Raw genomic sequence first — 17,595 nt, forward strand, 5'->3', positions numbered from 1 at the left:
TAAAATGGAAATCCCTAGTCAACCATAACAGGTGGGGCTATTGCCCCATCATAATCGGCAGATTCTCCATGTCTTGATGTCTTCAGATCAAGACTGGTTGCCTTTCTGGAAGAGATACTTAAGCCAAACACAAGCTCTTGGGCTCAGTATAGGGGTAACAGGGTGAAATGTAATGACCTGTGTTCGACAGGAGGTCAGACTAGATGATCTAATGGGCTCCTTTGACCTTTAATTCTACGAATCTTTAAATAATATTGCTGTCACACAGGGCCTGGAGTAGTGTTTAGTTTTGCAAGTTGGGGTCATTTGGTCAAGGGGTTCCTCAGATACAGCTCCCACCATAAGAAGCTGATTTTAATATTCAGATTGTTCTAAAACGCAGAAGCCTAGTAAGATTGTCTTGAAAATGGATGTGCCGGAGCGGGGCTGGGTTTGACTTTGGGAGATAGGGGGAAGAACACTCAGTGAGAGGAATGAGCCACGTCACACCTCTGCAATCCTCTTGTGCTGCAGGAGATGTGCAGAAGCCCTGTCCCCTACCCAAAACTCAGCCGCTTATCCCGAGAAGTGAACAGAGTACTTTGTGGTGCCGTTTCCGTCATTATTGATACTGTTACCTTGCTCACTAATGTGCTAATTCTCAGTGGCTCTCCTAGTCAATAGTATGAGTTAGTGAGGTTCTGCTGTAGTGGGGAAGAGCTCACTAGTATGCAAATAAATGTAATGATTATTCATTCTTATTTTGACAGCATCCTCCACTCGGCCCCTGTAGTCAGTTAATTCTGAAATGCTAAGTGACAGTCTTTAATGGAGTGTTCTCTGGCTGGAATTATTTCCATGTGGTCAACTTCCATTCTTCCAGGGAGTGGAGAGAAGGGCAGGTCTGCGTGCTCTCAGCAGTGTCCCTTCTCTGGGACAGAGGCCCATTTAAAAGTAGCATGTTAAAAAAAATGTGATCGTTAGCGAAGGTATTAGTAATCCTAAAGGGCCGTGGGCGTAATTTAGTGTCTTCCAAGTAGCCTAGTGACATTCACACCTTGCATTTGTTTCTCATTTGCTGCCCTCCCATGATGAGATGGCTGCTGGCCCTGTCTTCGTTTCAGCGCAGTTTGCTGTCACTGGTAGTCAGTACGTAGCAGTAGACGGCTCTGTCTCAACCAGTTTGCAGAAATAATGCTGTGGATTTTCCCTACCAGAGCAGACATTTTGCTGTTCCCCTGCAGTACCTGTGGTTACACAAGTAGCCTAGCAAACGAAGAGCCCCATCCTGTGGCCTTTACTCACCCAGCTACGCTCATTGACATCATTGTCTCCTCTCGCATGAGTAAGGGCTCCCAAGGAGCTAGATACTGTGTAATCGTTGGTTTCGTAGAAATACTTTCTACCCAACTGGTAAATTTGACCATTTAAAAAACCATATTTTTGTGTGTGGGTGTTACGCCTTTATGGATGATTGTGTGTGTTTTATTCAGGCCTTCTTCGAGACTCACCCTGCTCCGTCGGCAGAACGCACTGTCCAGCAGTGCTGTGAAAATATCTTGCTGAATGCAGCTTGGCTGAATCGGGACGCCGAGAGCATCCACCAATATCTTCTGCAGCGCAAGGCCCCGCCAGCCATGGTGTGAATCTGAGCATGCGGCTACTGCAGTCCTACTGCCTCGTCAGGGGGAGAGGGAGGAGCTACCCAACAGCTGGTTCATATGCCAAGAATTTGGAGTCTTTTCTCAAAGCAATGGGGATTGGACGATGAATGTAGTTAACTGGTTCCTGCTCACACTCCAGAATTAAATTCTATTAAAAAAAATTATCAGCAATTCAGCAAAAAAACAAGTCTGTAAATATGATAGTAATAAAATAGAGCATAACAAAACTGTGAAACTTCCTCAAGCCTTGTCAGTGGTTAAAATATTTAACACCCCCTTCCTACACTCTTATTGACAGATGTTCTGTTTTTTTACCTCCCCTAAAAAGGAAACCAGAGGCTCTGGGTCAGTGGAATTTTGTGATGTCTGGGGCAGGAATGGGTTAACACCTCTGTGTAAGACAGAGACCTAAGACACTGTAGTGCGCGTCGTGTGGAACAGTTCACTATGAAAGACAGGTAGCTGGTATAACATACTCTGAATCTGTGCATAAATTCCACTTGCGTGGTTTTTGGGAGATTATTTTCCTGCAACCTCCAATCAAATCCAAGGATAGTAGGTTCCCCCCCATCCCTTCTGTGTCACCTCTTGGCAAAAAGAAAAATGTTCTGTTGCTCTTTGGTTTTTCTCCTTGGTTCCACTTGCTGATGTCCTTCTTAGAGAGAAAGGAATTGTTAAAGAAACATCTTTCACAGCCACATTAAATAAGAGATCAATTCATGCAATATTTTTTTCCTTATTAAATGCACCCTCAAAATGCATGTGAATGAGGAGCTAGAGTAGTGTGTGACTGGTTTCCCCATAGCCACCGTTAAGGGGCGGGCACCATTACTTGTTTAAAAGATCTAGCTTGTCCAGCCTCCTCACAGCCATAGCCACACTTGCTTTTATTTTTGTTCCTTTGCTGTGATGTTGATGGTCATTTGATTCAGAAGCCTTAAATTAGTGATAACTGGTGTGACTTAGATGAAGTCTAAGCTGTGTGCCATCATTGACTTCACAAAACGGCATGGTCTACTAATCAGACAACACCATCTAATAAACGAACGTTTGAGTTCCCACAGTTTTTTCTTTTAACAGGAATTCATATTTGGTGTGGCTTAACTGTGTTTCAGAAGGTCATCAGACTAACTGTCCGACTGCTTCCCTGAAAATTTTTGTGCTATTGTTTTAAAATAAAAAAAAAATTAAAACAGTTGGCGTTAATAAAAATGTCAATGTGAAATTGATGTCCTGCTTTTTGTGTTCTGTTCAAGGCCTGAAGAGGTGTTGCTGCTTCAGATTAATCGTCGCAGAAGACCTGTATATCTTGTACAGCATTTTGCATACAGCCTATATCCCAAATATGAGAGACCTAATAGCTGAGGGACAGAATTTACGAGGTGTAGACAAGGGAGAAGAGATTCCAAATCTCAACTGAAAAGTTGGGGTGGTAGAGATGCAGGAAGATGTTTCAAGTGGCAGGAGCTGCAGAGGGGCTTTTGCACCAGCAGAGGTGAGATTATCTAGCAGTGCAGAGAAAGGGGGGGAATAAAATAGAAACTAGTTGTATAAAGACCGCTGGCGCAAGTCATCACGGGCTTTAAAAACCAAGGAGGGAGCTTGGAGCTGAATCCTGAAATGGAAAAGGAACCACTAAAGGCGACAGAATTGGGTTAATGTAGCCATGCTTAATGTGTGTGAGAAGGGGACAGGGAGGAGAATTTTGCATAAGCTATAGGCAGGAAAGCGGGGACTTAAAGCTACAGAAGACTGCTCAAGGCACAGATCACTTGAGCATTGATGCTGAGTCAAGGCAGTGGTGTACATGGGTAACAGGCGGCTTTATGGCTATTGCAGATGTGGGCTATTAAGCATCTTGAGCGTATAATGGTCTGAAAAACGCCAGCATCCCTAGAATGAGTGTGGCTATATAGTCAGAAATGTGATTAAAATAGGCAATCGGTCGGCTCCCTATGTGTTGTGCATCATATCGACTTAATCATATCCTTCCAGTGTGATGGGTGAGGTATGAAGAGGAAAGAATGCTGTTTGGGTTTCTGATACCAGATGCAGCTGCTAAGTTAAGACCATCTCATTTTGACTGGTAAACGAAGCGTATTTGATTTGCAAGTTATTGAGGTAGAACAACAAAAATAACAACTTTGTGGTCACTGTTCAGTTGGCTGACTAACAAAGTGAAAGCTTGGGTCTTTCTTCTGGATCCAGGAGAGTTGATCTAGGTTGAATCCCAGATGAAGATACATCTCATTTCTTTTGTCCTCGTCCATCCAATCATCCTGCAGCTTGGTACAAACTGGCACCCTGTCTAAAGAGATCCGGGACAGGAAGAGCAGGAGTTGCTGCCGATCAGGCTTGAGGTGCCTTGGTGGACCTTGACCTGAGGCTTGGGTGATGAACAACAGGAATTTTGCAGGTTAGGAGTGAGGTGTATTTTGCTACGCTGTGTGCAGCCCATGGCTGGGACATCAGGGATGATTATAGGGAACCTCCATGTCAGCTCATTAAACAATTGTTTGGAAGTTAAGCCCATGAAATGTTATACAGAATTCTGTTTGTTCTTTCCCCCCCTCTTCTAGTCTGTTTCACTCTTTATCTCACTAGCTCCCCATTGAGATCTAAATTAGGCAGGAAGTAGGAGACCTACAGCCCGGGAAGCAGTAGTAAAAGCTTTCCTAGCCTGCTCTGGAGATGTTTGCTTCCATCCCATCCCATCACTGGCGTGGCTGCTGCGAAATACCCCCAAATCTATTCTCCCTGCAGGAACTTTGGTACTAGGCTGACTCCCATCCCAAGGTCGTTTGTGGAAAAATCTATATGGAATCTGTTATCCTCCCTCACTGAAACGTGGGCTTTCTGAGGGTCTCGTCTGACAATCTGGGTATATTCTACGTGCCTACAGCTCCTGGGCGTGGCTGCATCCCTAAGAGCAAGTGAGAAGCAGCGTGTGACGTGCAAGAGTGGAAGTCCTGGTGACTGACACTTCGGATGAGTAATCTATGCCTCGTCTCACCCATCCTTGGGTACCACACTTGCCCCCTAAGCAGGTTGAGGTTTTGAGTTCATCTTAAACACTAAGATGCTGTCGTGAAAGGTTCCTTACCCCCTTCCCATGTTCTTCTGCCTACTGGAGTGGAGGGCTATGGAAGTGGCACCTCACCCTCAGGGACTTGGCTGTTGGTTTCTGTCCCAGACTGGTGGGGCTGTGATTGCGACCCACATCCTATGTGGAAGGTCCCTTTAAAGGAGCAGGAATGGCAGGTGGGCTTTGCTAAGCTCCACGATCGAGATAATCCCATTTGGAAATGGTGCTCCCAAGCCCCTATTTGGTTTTCTGACAGCTGTGCCAAAGCTGCTCATTTGAATCCCAGTCAGCCGAGGTGCTGGGTAGGTTTGGAACAGATGCTGCTCCTACCACAGAGCTCACTTCCTGCTCTGTGCAAATGGAGGCGGGGCTTCCCTGAGCCCAAAGCATCAAAGTAAGAGAAATGTGACGGGCGCTTTTCTTTGGGTGGAAGGTTTAACTGTCAGATCTCTCTACCCCTAAGGCTACCGGGACCTAGTAAAGTTAAATCAGATTTTAAAATAAATTCCCTTGCTTATGCCACAAACCCCAACTTAGATCATTAAAACGCAGCTTTTAAAAAATACAGACCTCAACCTCTTCACTTCCTATGGTTTGTTTGCTTTTGCCATTTTCTCAGTTTGGACCATGAAAGTAGCCGAGTTTCAATTTACCTCCAGTCCTACTCAATTTCCTTTTCAAGTTCTCGGCCACCCGCACTTCCATGTCTGGACTACAAATGCTGTAGAGGAAGATTTTGGTTTCGACGCTCCACTGACATTTTTAAAATGTCATTGAAATACTTATATTGGTTTTAAGTTTTATGTAAACTTTTTACAAAAATGGAGAGGCTGCATTTGACTTGAATTTTTGTTTACTTAGGAATCCATTGATGTTTTTCTACTCAGTACGTCACATCCTATCAATTCTGCTAGCTCATCTGAAGCAGATAGATACGAGCAGGGCTCAAACTCTAGGTGCAAACTTCTAGTTGGTCTTGTCTGGGAAAGGATGCCAACTATCTCCTTCATTTTAGCCTCTAGGACCCTGATTCAAATGCAGCCAGCCCTGGTTGTGATTGGGAATTATGATCACCTGACAGTTTGATAGTCCATGCGAAGTGACTTGATCAATTCAATTTGGAGTGGGCAGGTATCTGCATGATAGAAAATCCTGTGCTTGTTAGCCGAAGTCTGAAGAGGCCGTGGGGCTGAGCTCTTGGGAGTAGTCGTCATGGCTGGTACGCAGTAAGACGCTTGTTATACTGTGGCTAGGGCTATCAACCCAGCCCCTTTCTCAAGGATTAAATTCAGTTTTAAATTAGATTTTAAAGTGTTCTAGCCTTTTGACAAGGAGCTTTACTACTTTGAGCAATGTCCCAGTCTCTAAATCTTACACAGAAGGTTAACTTCCAATCGTTTCAGGTTAGGGTAAAGGATAAAAGTAACATCCACTGGGTGTTCCTACCTGGATCAGAGCTTCCTTTGGGGACACAAATCGCAAGCGGTTCTGACTTGACGCAAGTCAGATCCGTTTTCTATCTAATCACAAATGCCAACACGGGGAAGCATTTAGAAAACTTCAGATGAGTTTTATTTTTTTAAATATATAGCAAAAGACAAGAGAGGCCTTCCCGCATACAGCTATCGCTGATGCTTGAAACCTCTTTCCCGGGGGACGAGAGAGAATATTTGGTCTCAGAGTTGGGGGGAGGGAGGGAGTATTTATCCTGCCAGGCTGATGTGTGGAGTTAAGCTGGACATAAACTGTTCAGATCCTGTCCCACGCTCCAAAAAACCTCCACTTCCAAAGACAGGACTGTTCTCTCTGGTGGAGTCTGGGTTGCAGCCGCTGGAAAGAGGTGAAGTCTTCCCATCCCCATCTTTTCCAAACCAGAACTGCATTAAGAGCACGTTCTTTATTTCTTACTGTCACGGGGCTAATTAAAGCACCGCAGTGAATAAGCTCTGCGCTCGGTGAAGAGCAGTTGGTGAACCTGTGAATTTGAGGGGATTCAAAAAGCTTTAAGGCCGAGCAATGAGGAGCCAAACGTCTTAGCGGTGGTCTGTAGTCACTCTGCCCCAAGTCATTTAATTACAGGGCCCTGTTTGTCTTACGTCTTTACTGGGTCATCAGATGCATCGGTGCTGGGGGGGGGGCTGCTGCACCCCTGTCTTGAAGTGGGTTCCATCATAGGGTTTATAGTTTGGTTCAATGGCTCTCACTACCCCCACTATACAAACTGTTCCAGCCCCCCTGATAAGATGATGCTGTGAGGTCTCTGCTCTCTCTTTTGCCTGTAGTCCCTGCAGTCAGATGGGTAATCATTACATGCTGAACATCCCACCCTTCATCTATTAATCTGAGACACTTTTCACGGCCTTAGCCCATGAGAAACCCGCCACCGAACTCTGTGGAAAGGGGGGAATACGTTGGCTACCCCAATGTATTCCTTGCCCCCCCTCCCCAGGCTCAGACAGTCCGGTAAAGGCAGGGTTGTGGCTAGCTTGATTCTAATACACTTCCCTTGATGCGAGGCTAGGGGGCTAGTCAAGAGGAAAGTGTGCTGCAGCTCTTCTAGCCACAAGCATGTTCTGCTCCCAGTGTGCAAAAGATCCTAAAGCACAGGCAATGCAACGCTGCTCAGGCACTAGACGCAGCGTTAGGCGGAGCAATGGGCAGCGGGTTGGCTCGGAACGGATGTTTTTCCTGACCTGGCCCTAGGTTAGGCTGAAGCCAAAGGACGTGTTCCTTCAAGTGACGCGTGCAATCGAGCGACAAGTCCCTGGTGAAAATGCAGCCGTGCAGGTGCAGACTCAAAGCTGCTCTGTTGCCACGGAGGGTGACAATGGGCTGCTCTCCCAGGGGCTACGCTCACTGATTTGGTTTGCACTAAGCACCAGACCCAGGGCCTCAAAGGGATTAGGTGCTTCAGTGCCTAATGGGTACGTCTGCACTGCAAAGAAGAGCCCAGGTCCATTGACTTGGGCTGGTGGAAGTTGAGTGGTAGGGCTAGAAGTGGCAGGGCAGATGTTTCTGCTGTGCTGGAGGCCAGGGTCTGAACCCAGCCAGTGGGGTGGGTCTCGGAGCCCAGGCTCTGCCCAGTACCGCAAGCCCGAGTCAGTCGAGCAGGGCTCTGAGCTTTGCTGCCACGGGTCTTTTTTTTGCAGTGTAGAAGTGCCCATGGTCAGTCTGAGCTCAGCCCAAGGCTGCCTGGGGGGGAGGGGCAAGTGGGGCAATTTGCCCCAGGCCCCCATGAGAATATAGTATTGCAACTTTTTTTTAATGGAAGGGGCCCCCGAAATTGCTTTGCCCCAGGCCCCCTGAATCCTCTGGGCGGCCCTGGCTCAGCCTATGGCAGTTTGGAGCTGGCTACGGGAGCTGCTGAATGTCCCCTGGCCTGCCACGGAAACGCCTCCTCTCCCTGCACTGGAGGTAAAAGACCTTGGGCCGCTACATTAAGGGCAAGTGAGGGGGAAGGGAAAAGGTGACCATCTACCTGCTGTGTAAACTCCTCCAGAGGGGAAAGGACAAACCTGCTCTGTTCGCCTGTCAGTGTGTGTATGAAATCCCACTAGGCACGGCTTGACCCCACGGTACCGTTGATCCTGTTTGTTACAGGGCTGGGCTGACTCCCAAAGCTTGTCTGCACTTGCGTGTTAATTCTGCTTCAGGTAGGGTGGGGGTACCCAAGCCTAAGGAAGTAGGGTGGGTAGGTCAATAGGTGGCGCTCTTTTCCTCTGCCTCGGCCCTGCCATTGTATAAGGGGTAACCGTTGCTGGAGGCGCTCTCCTTTCAATGAGACACAAACGGGAGCTCTGACTCTCATGTGGTTCTTAAAAATTCCCTGGAGCTTTTCATCAGTGGGCGGTTCAGTGCTGGAGTCCTGCTCTGGTCCAGTTTGGGGTAATTACATCCCCCCACCCTAAATTCCCCCCCCCCACATCCTCCTTCATTTCCTGTCCTAAACTCAGGTCATATCTCTTTGCCTGGTTGAACTATTGGTACGTTCCAGCCCAGAGGTGGCTGCATTTCTGGCTATGCCTAAATTTGCTTCCTTGCTGTTGCACCTTCTTCAAAGGCGGGCGTGAGTGTAGGCACAGCTCCAAGTGTCTTACCAGCATTTTCACTCCTGTCCGAACCTTATTTGTACTTCAGGAGTATGTAAGGGCCTCACCTGCAATCAGGGCCCCGGTGCACTTGGGCACTCTACAACCAGCTAGGAAGAGACAGTCCCTGCTCCCTGGAGCTTGCAATCTGTGGCACTGGACTGTCAAAGGAGCAGCCAAATCCCACTTTCAGTCCATGTAATTTAAGAGCAGAGCCAAAAAGGTGGCAGGGGAAGGGACTTTCTCACGGTTACACGTTAGAGCAGCGTCGGAGCCAAGAACAGAACCTAGCTCTCCTGCCCTGTACACCGACTGCCCTCTCCACTCCACCGCTCTGCCGCCTTTAAGCTGAGCCTCTCGAAGCCGTACCAATGTTCAGCCGCACAACGAAGCTCACCCCTTTTACAGATAGGGCAACCGAGGCACAGAGCAGTTAAGTGACTCATTCAAGGTCACGCGATGAGCTAGAGTTGGCAAGAAACCCAGCACTCCCGCCCCCCAGTCGTCTGCCCTAACCACTGAACCGTGCTCCCAGAGTTAGGAATAGAACCGAGGCCTGGCCTTGCCAGTTCTCGCTCGAACCCCTCCACCCCGCTGGAAGTGTCGCGTCCCCAGAGTACCTGCGACTGGGCTGAGCGCTGGGCTAAAGGTCAGCTGTTTATCTGGAGGGGGATTCCAGGATTTCCTTCCTTGGTTCAGCTAGTCAGTTTATGAAAACAGGCAGATACAAGCCCGCTGTCCCACGAATGCGGAGCACACCATTTATGGCAATGAAGAGCAGGAGCGTGCATCCATCACAAGAGAACAGGCCAATCAGAGCCCAGGCTGAAATCTCACTTCTCTGCTCGAGCCTGGTTTTACACTAGGTTCCAGTGCTTTGATTTCTGCCGGGCGGGGGGGGGGGGAGTGGGGGCAGATTTGTACGTGGAGCCTTAGCCCCTCGCTCCTTGGCTGTCCTGAAGGAGCTCACCCTTAGGGCAGGCGTATGCGTCGAGCTGTGCATAACGCTGTGTTTCATAAAACTCCAGCCATGCGTGCTGAAGGGTTGGCGCTTTTCACACGTGCCCTAATGCCCGCGCTTAGAGCCAGGCCACCCTGTGGTCAAACCCAGCAGCCGGGGCCACGTTACCATTTCGGGTGGAACCGACGTGCAAGTTATTGGCATTGCGATTTCAACCCCAAACGGTGCTGTTTGAGCTGTTTCACCTTGAGCCATTTGCCTGGCTAGCGGAGGGACCCCAGAGAGGAGTGACGGGGGTTTACGGGGAGAGGGATCCGCTCCTTGCCCCTGAATAACATCTCACAGCCGTTTCGTGAGCCGAGCTGCAAATAGGAAGTGGTCTTAGCCAATGTAGCTGTGAATTCTGCACAACCCCCTGCCCCTTCCTGGGGCCCGGTCTGATGATCTCAAAGCACTTTTACAGGCATTCATGAACTCTGCCTCCTAACACCTTGATCAAGGCTCATCCCTGAGCGTATGTCATCACGACAGAGTTAACCTGGGTCTGGGCACCTGGTTAGCCCATGCATTCCCATGGGTTTTAGTGCTGCTCTGCTGTGAGCACCTTGGGGTCAGCCTGCTGCGATGAGGGTCTCCCAGGTGGCCCCGCTGCTCACGGGCTGTGTCGACATGCAGCAGGCCCTGCGGAAGATGGGGCTGAATCACCAAAGTGGTGCCTATAAACTGGCGGGAGCTTTCCGGTGCAGGAGCATACAGCCCTGAGGGAATTGTGCAAAGGCTCCGGAAGACTACGACGCACCCGAGATAAGTAACGGGGGTTATAGCCCGTGTCCGCACTGAGGTGGGTGACAGCCTGAGTTAAAACAGAACCTGAGCTCTGACCTGGACCCCCAGCCTGGGTTCAGAGCACCTCCATATTCAGCTCCGGTTTTGTGTGTGTGGACCTGGGTTAACACCGCAGCAGGGTAGCCAGACCCTGTTTTACAGCTGGTGCCTGAGGCAGAGAGAGGCACAGGGACCTCCGTTAAGGCAGCAGCAAAGCTGAGGATTGACCCAGAGGTCCCAACTCCTGGCCCTTCTCTTTGATTTCCTCCCTTTTGACTATATTAAGCTCAGCTCCGCTCACCAGCTGTATGTAATATACTCTGAATGGGCCGGGGGCCAATGGCAATTCCCCGTGATGCACGGACCCTCGCTGTAAGACAGCCTCCTTTGCGTTCTTGCTAGACTCGTCTCCCCGATTGAGGCGGTTGCTATGGGCGCTTGAGATTGCTCAGCCATGCATGAGCTGGCTAGGTCGTTAGTCCCCCGTCTGTCGGGCAATAGCTACGCCGGTGACTCACCCTGAAGTACAGCAGGACTGGAAGTCCGTGGCGTTGTCTGGAGGACCAGAGGCTCCCCTTCCTCGCAGTTTCACCGGACGTGGGATTCTTCCCTTCCAGGGGTAAACCGTTGGGCCGCACTTCCGGGAGGCTGTCAAACGGCTCCCACGGTCCACCCCAGAGGGAGTCACATTTCAACATTGGCTGAGCAATCCCTATGCAGCATTACTCAGCTGTTAAACAGCCCCTGCGTTCCACCCCAGAGGTGGCTGCATTTCAGTGCTTGGTGAGCAATCCCGGCGCAGCGTTGCTCTTAAACACCTCCCGCGTTCTGCCTCAGAGGTGGCTGCCCTTCACTGGTGGGGCGAGTGATACCATCTCGATTTGTTACAGTTTAAAAGCACTTTGGGATTCTTCAGGATGAAATGGCAGGTAATGTTAGTCCTCAAGAACAACCTGTAGGGCAGCACTTGAAGACTACTTGGGCGCTCCAGCTTGGAGCAGAAATGAGTGGACCGTTTACTTAGTGGCAGCTCACAGAAGCATCGCACACAAAGGCCCCAGAGCTGGGATTGGTGTGGGTGTCTGGCTGCAACTCTGGGTGTGGAGTTTGCCCTACGACGCCCTCTGTGGCTTTGGGCCCAGAGAGTGAGAAGGGCCATTAGAGACAGCAGCTGGCAGTGGAAAGGGGTCTTTGGGAGCGGATGAGGCCATTAGAAGGGCCAGTTGGAAATGGTGATTGGGAGGGCAGGCGGTTGGGAGTGGGTGGGGCCAGATGGACATGGCAGTTAGGAGGAATTACTTCACACAACGCACTGTCAACCTGTGGAACTCATTGCCAAGGGATGTTGTAATGGCCAAAAGTATAACAGTACAAAAAAGAATTAGATGAGTTCATGGAGGATAGATCCAGCAATGGCGATGAGCCAAGATGGTCAGGCATACAACCCCATGCTCTGGGTGTCCCTAAGCCTCTGACTGCCGGAAACTGGGACTTGACGATGGGCTGAATCACTTGATAAATTGCTCTGTTTCTGTTCATTCCCTGTGAAGCATCTGGCACCAGCCACTGTGGCAAGACAGGATACTGGGCAAGATGGACTACTGGCCTGACGCAGGATGGCCATTCTTAATTCAGAACTGGAGGTGCGAGATGAGACTGGCAGCTGGAATTTGGTGGTTGAGAAGAGGGCACCGTTCTTTTAAGGTCTGTCTGTCAGCCATGTTGCTGATGGCGAAGAAAACCTGGTTCTGGGGTGCTGGTATTGTTAGCTTTTAGGGAGAGTGTCTCAAGTTCACAACTTCACAGGTTACAAGGCCAGCAGGGATCATTGTCTGATCTGCTATGTTAAAATACAGGCTGGAGGGCCTCCCTTGAATGCCTTCCTGTTTGAACCAGAGCAGATCTAGAAAAACATCCAGGCTTGCTTTGCTGCTTAGGCTGAATTAGGGGAAATGTTTAAGTTCTAAGAGGAGGCGCTGGGGTTCGTCAGAAGCAACGAGCGAGGCAGAGGTGCCGCTTTTCCACTGTCCCCCTCCCAGCGCCAGCGGCCACTGCAGTAGAGGAACCCACCAGGAGGAAAGCAAACCGGGTCCTTGTAGCAGCCTGCGTCAGGAGCATCACAGAGCAATGGCAAAGGTACCTCAGGAAACTGCTAGCACTCAGTAGACAGGCTTGTGTCTGTCTAATCCATCCATGCAGTGAATGATCTAAAGAACAAAGTTAAAGACTCAAAAGACGGATTCTCCTAGCTGGCTGTGGGCGGCTGGGTTCCTGCCACCATAGTAAATGGGGTGGAGGTTGAGTTGACACGGATATTCTAGGGAAGGGGTTCTCAGTGTATCCCACTCTGGGAACCCCCTCCTACTTAGTAATGTGGGGAAGGCTGAGAGGTTGCAACCCCCAGGAGCCCGCTAGCAGAGGTCACTACACGGGTTGGTTGGGAATTTTTCTACATATTGTTTTTTCATTGAAACACGCTGATTCATCAAAACCCTTCGCCAAACAGAACCGGGCTCAATGAATCCCCGCCTGGAAACAACGTGGAGAAACCAAGGTCTGAAATTGTCAAAGTGTTTCATTTGGACCCCGTTTGAAATGAAAAATTCCAGTTTCCCAGTTCTGAATCCCCCTTCTCAGTTTTGAAATTGCAGTTAATGAGGCTGAAAAGAAGGTTGAAAAATAGGACAAACAAGTCAAAGTTTAAACGAAACATCTTGAATGATCCAAAACAAACACAAACTCGGTCTTCAGGGGGCAAATATTTTTGACACTTCGTCCCGATTCAAGCCGGGAAATTTCAAACTTTCGAAAATATCTGTGGGATGGCAAAACTGATGCCTGCCAAGCTCTAGTAGCCACTGAGGAACAAGAAACTCCCTGCTACCAGGGACAGAGTGTGCTGCCCATCGACAATACCCCCAAGCCCAGTGTGTACTGCCCATCGACAATACCCCCAAGCCCAGGGCTGCCCAATTATTTTTTCCAGTTTATATGTTCTTTTTTACACTTTATCAGTGCACCCATCTGCCAGGGTCAATCATTTAGCAAGGGGCAAGTTATCCAGTGGTTAGAGCAAGGCACTGGGAACCCAGGACTCCTGGGTTCTATTTCTGGCCCTATGTGATCTTAGGCTCACTGTGCCTCAGTGTCCCCACCTGTAAAATTAGCCGAACAAGCCCTGTTGTGAAGGACTTAATGGCTTGAGAAGGTGACGTGAAGGTCTATGCAACAGGTTTTAAACATACACACTCCCTTGAGCCCCAGGTTCATATCTTGAAAGAGTCAACAGTCTTTCAACCTTCACAGAGAGAGAAATTGAATTCCATGGAGTTTATTGTGCGTGGGACCTTAAGAGGAGACCTTGCAAGCTGAGACCTGATCTGCTGCATATTGACATTAAAGCTCCCAGGGCTCTTTTCAGAAGAGTCGATTTCCCCCACCCTGGTATCAACTAAACTTTCCCTCCCTCTCTTAGCCTCCTCTCCAGAGGTGGTTGAATTTCAGTGGCACATAGTTCTTAAACTGCTTCCCGCTCCCAGACAGCCTTACATGTGTATGAAGTATGGTCAATTACAGGGCACGAATTTCATGTCAGACCAGGAGAGTCATGTCTCACTCTGGCTGCAGCAGAAAGGACCTAATATACATCTGCCAAAAGAGACTGGACTTTCCTTCTCATCTTCCTTCTTGTGCGAGCAATTGGGCCTGTTATTAGCCTGGGGGCGCTTCCTACCTGTAGCAAGAGAGAATCAGTTTGAACGTATCTGGCTAACTTCCCCTTCTCCACATGCCATCTGTATTTAATATCACAACGGAGCCGGATTGTGTTACTAATTACTCTTTCCCCTGCAGAACAAGCTAGCCAGAGACCCTCTTCACCTTGATTTACTTATTCTCCTTTTCTGAGTTTTTATTTTCCATCAGTGCATCTTGCAAGTTTCACTCAGGCCTTGTCTACACACACACACAATTCTGCTTTATACTGGGTTAGCTATTCCTGGATCGCTCCAGTGGCCAAAGGCACCTTTCTGCCAGTATAATCCCTGCTAGGGATTGCACTGGTACGACTATCTCCATACAAACAATCACCACTGTAACTGAAATATTTGTATGGTACCAGTACAAAACCTGGGTGTGGACCAGGCTGCATTATTACGATTTACAACTTCTATTGTGGTAGCACCACACAGCCCCAGTCCGGGACCAGGACCCCAATGAGCGAGGTGCTGTACAAACACAGACCAAAAAGAAGCCCCAATGAGAACACAGTCAAAGTCTGCCTTAATGTCTGCCTTGCCTTCATAGCAGTTTTTAGGATAACCAGTCTGGAAATTCTGTCAAGCCCAAAGCCTTTTTGGAAGATGGGATCCTTCAAAGGGTTTATTTTCTGGTTCTTTGGGGTTGTGGTATATACGGGGGGGAGGGGGTGCAGCCCTTAGCTTCCCAGGGGCCAGCGATGAAGGAGCAGTAACTGCTTTCAGCTCCAAGAACAGGAGTACTTGTGGATACAGACTAACACAGCTGCTACTCTGAAATGTTTTCAGCTCTGTGACTACAGCATTAAATTTCAGTTATATCATGGGCTGATACCTGGGAGATAATCTATAAGCTTTCCTGTTTCTTCTCAGGTGTTAGCCTGGGCTTTCCCGCAGACTGGGTGAACGCTGAGCCTTTGATGCTGTCACAGGTGTAGAGAGGACATGGGAAGTGACACTACGGGGGGGGGGGGGGGGATGTTGCTCAGGTGGACAGGACAAGAGAGGATACTACGCACTATGCGATCTCAGGCAAGTTGCTTCATGTCCTCATTGCATGAGTCAGCCCCCAGCCCCAAATATGGGGATAGAGAGAGTGTGGAGGGTGAATTAATTCATGTTTATAAAACATGTTGAAAATGTGAAGCACCGTAGGTCAGCCTGAGCCTCGGCTACTCTACCCGGTTTTACAGGGAAGAGGCCACTGAAGTAATTATTCCTTGCTCCTTAGCTTGTATTTCCACCAGGACAGCCGTTACTATCATCCACGAGGGACAACGGTGTGTCCTAGCTGGCAAACTCCTCTAATCCCACCACTACCCCAATGTTCTTTATCTATACGGAGCCATTAGATATAGCCACAGACGATGCTGGAGAGAAAACTGCTGCATTCACACCAGTCTCTTATCTCTTCCATTGTATCCCTACAATGTTTAAAATGCCCTCTGAACGGGGGAGGGCTGAAGATGTCCTAAAAAACCCCTCAGCTCCCCCCAAAAGCTTTCAAAGAGATGTGTCTTACCTCCAGCCCTTCCCTTCATGGTGGTTTTAATCATCCCTAAGAAGCACTTTATTACAAAGTTAGCCACAAACCCTTTTAGTCCATTTCCCACAGTCCCTAGAGCCCTACTATGTCCTCATAGTCACAGCACCTTCCCCTGCCAGCCCAGTTCCCAGAATGCTAGCCCATCCCCCTGTGACCACAGTCTCCTACAGGAACCTAGGAAAAGGTCACACCCACAATACAAATTGATAATTATTAACCCCTAGTTCTTTTCATCAGTTGATCTCAAAGCACTTTCCAAAGGTGGTCAGTATTATTATCCTCATTTTACATATGGCAAAATGAGACCTGGCAGTATAGCAGAGCCAGGAATTGACCCCCGTCTGCCGCATCCCAGCAGTGCTCCACCCATTAGCCCGTACTATCTCAGATGTTTCAAAGGAATGTATGAGAAAGGTTGTGATGGACAATGACGGGCAACCTACCCATGGCAGCGTCTCCTTAACCCCAAGCAGTGAGTGGCTGACTAATGCTATAGACCGGCCATTACAGACCTTGCTCCTATTGACCCAGGCCAATGACCTTGAGCTGCAGCCCCTATTGAAATCCACAGCTACGTTAGCATGATAATTACATATGGGCTAAAAATCCTCTTGCTTTAGAGCATGCACCAGCCACTAGCTGCCTGAGTTTAGGAAGAAACTTCCCCTGTGGGCAGAGGATTCCAGAATTGTCCATTATGAGTTTCTTACACCCTCTTCTGAAGCCTCTGGCACTCACCCAGATGTATTATTGATCTGATCCCGTATTTCTTCTGATTTAGAACAGGGCCTCAGTCATTCCCCTATAGTACAGTCCCAGCATCTAGAACTCACTCACGTCACATCCTTTCATATGATCCCAGCTCCTGTCCCTTGTAATCCCAGCCACATACAGCTTCCTTTATGGCCTCACCCCAGCAGCCCCTTGCCCTGATGCCCCCCCCCCCTTTAGCCTCTGGCCCTGATAGGCCCCACCCCTCTCTAACCCCCCCAGCAGCCCCTGGCCCTGATAAGCCCTAGCCCCCCCAACAGCCCCTTGCCCTGATGGCCCCACCCCCCCTTTAGCCTCTGGTCCTGATAGGCCCCACTCCCCTCTAGCCCCCCCCCCCCCCAGCAGCCCCTGGCCCTGATGGCCCAGGCCCCCAGCAGCCCCTGATGGCCCCACCTCCCCTCTAGCCTCTGGCCCTGATAGGCCCCACCCCTCTCTAACCCCCCCCAGCAGCCCCTGGCCCTGATAGGCCCCACCCCCAGCAGCCCCTGTCCCTGATAAGCCCCACCCCCTCTACCCCCCCCCAACAGCCCCTGGCCCCTCTGGCCCCCCCCCAGCAGCCTCTGGCCCTGATAAGCCCCACCCCCCCCAGCCTCCCCCCAACAGCCCCTGGCCCTGATAAGCCCCCCCCCCCAGCAGCCCCTGGTAGGTCCCACCCCCCTCTTGCCCCTGGCCTCTTAAGCCCCCAGCAGCCCCTGATGGTGCAACCCCGCTTTAGCCCCCAGCAGCCCCTGGCCCTGATAGGCCCCACCCCCTCTAGCCCCAGGCCTTGATAGGCCCCGCCCTCCGCGGCCCCGCTGGCCCCGCCCCGTCAGGAACTTCTCCTTGCGGCCCCGGCCTCTCCATCCGCTTCTCTTGGCCGCCCTTGCTCAGCCCGGCCAAACGGGCCAATCGCCGCGCGGCGCCGGAGCCCCGCTCAGCCAA

At 49.9% G+C, this 17,595-nt stretch overlaps 1 protein-coding gene and 1 long non-coding RNA gene across 2 annotated transcripts in view; one reads left to right on the plus strand and one right to left on the minus strand.

The window, feature by feature from the left end:
- The window catches only part of NPEPPS (aminopeptidase puromycin sensitive), a 60,499-nt gene extending 57,627 nt beyond the window's left edge, over window positions 1-2,872 (plus strand). The window contains exon 23 of the mRNA XM_005301860.4: window positions 1,473-2,872. Coding sequence (XP_005301917.2) covers window positions 1,473-1,625 — 153 coding nt within the window. The 3' untranslated portion in view covers window positions 1,626-2,872. The remainder of the gene's footprint in view (window positions 1-1,472) is intronic.
- On the minus strand, window positions 2,163-16,873 carry LOC135977321 (uncharacterized). The gene is made up of 2 exons (XR_010594760.1): window positions 9,437-16,873; window positions 2,163-6,703 (listed from the first exon to the last, which is right to left on the minus strand). It is a non-coding gene; the product is annotated as an uncharacterized LOC135977321 (long non-coding RNA).
- Window positions 16,874-17,595: the final 722 nt, after the last annotated feature.

This window comes from Chrysemys picta, chromosome 24 (genome assembly GCF_011386835.1).
Source record: "Chrysemys picta bellii isolate R12L10 chromosome 24, ASM1138683v2, whole genome shotgun sequence".
Lineage (NCBI taxonomy): Eukaryota > Metazoa > Chordata > Testudines > Emydidae > Chrysemys > Chrysemys picta.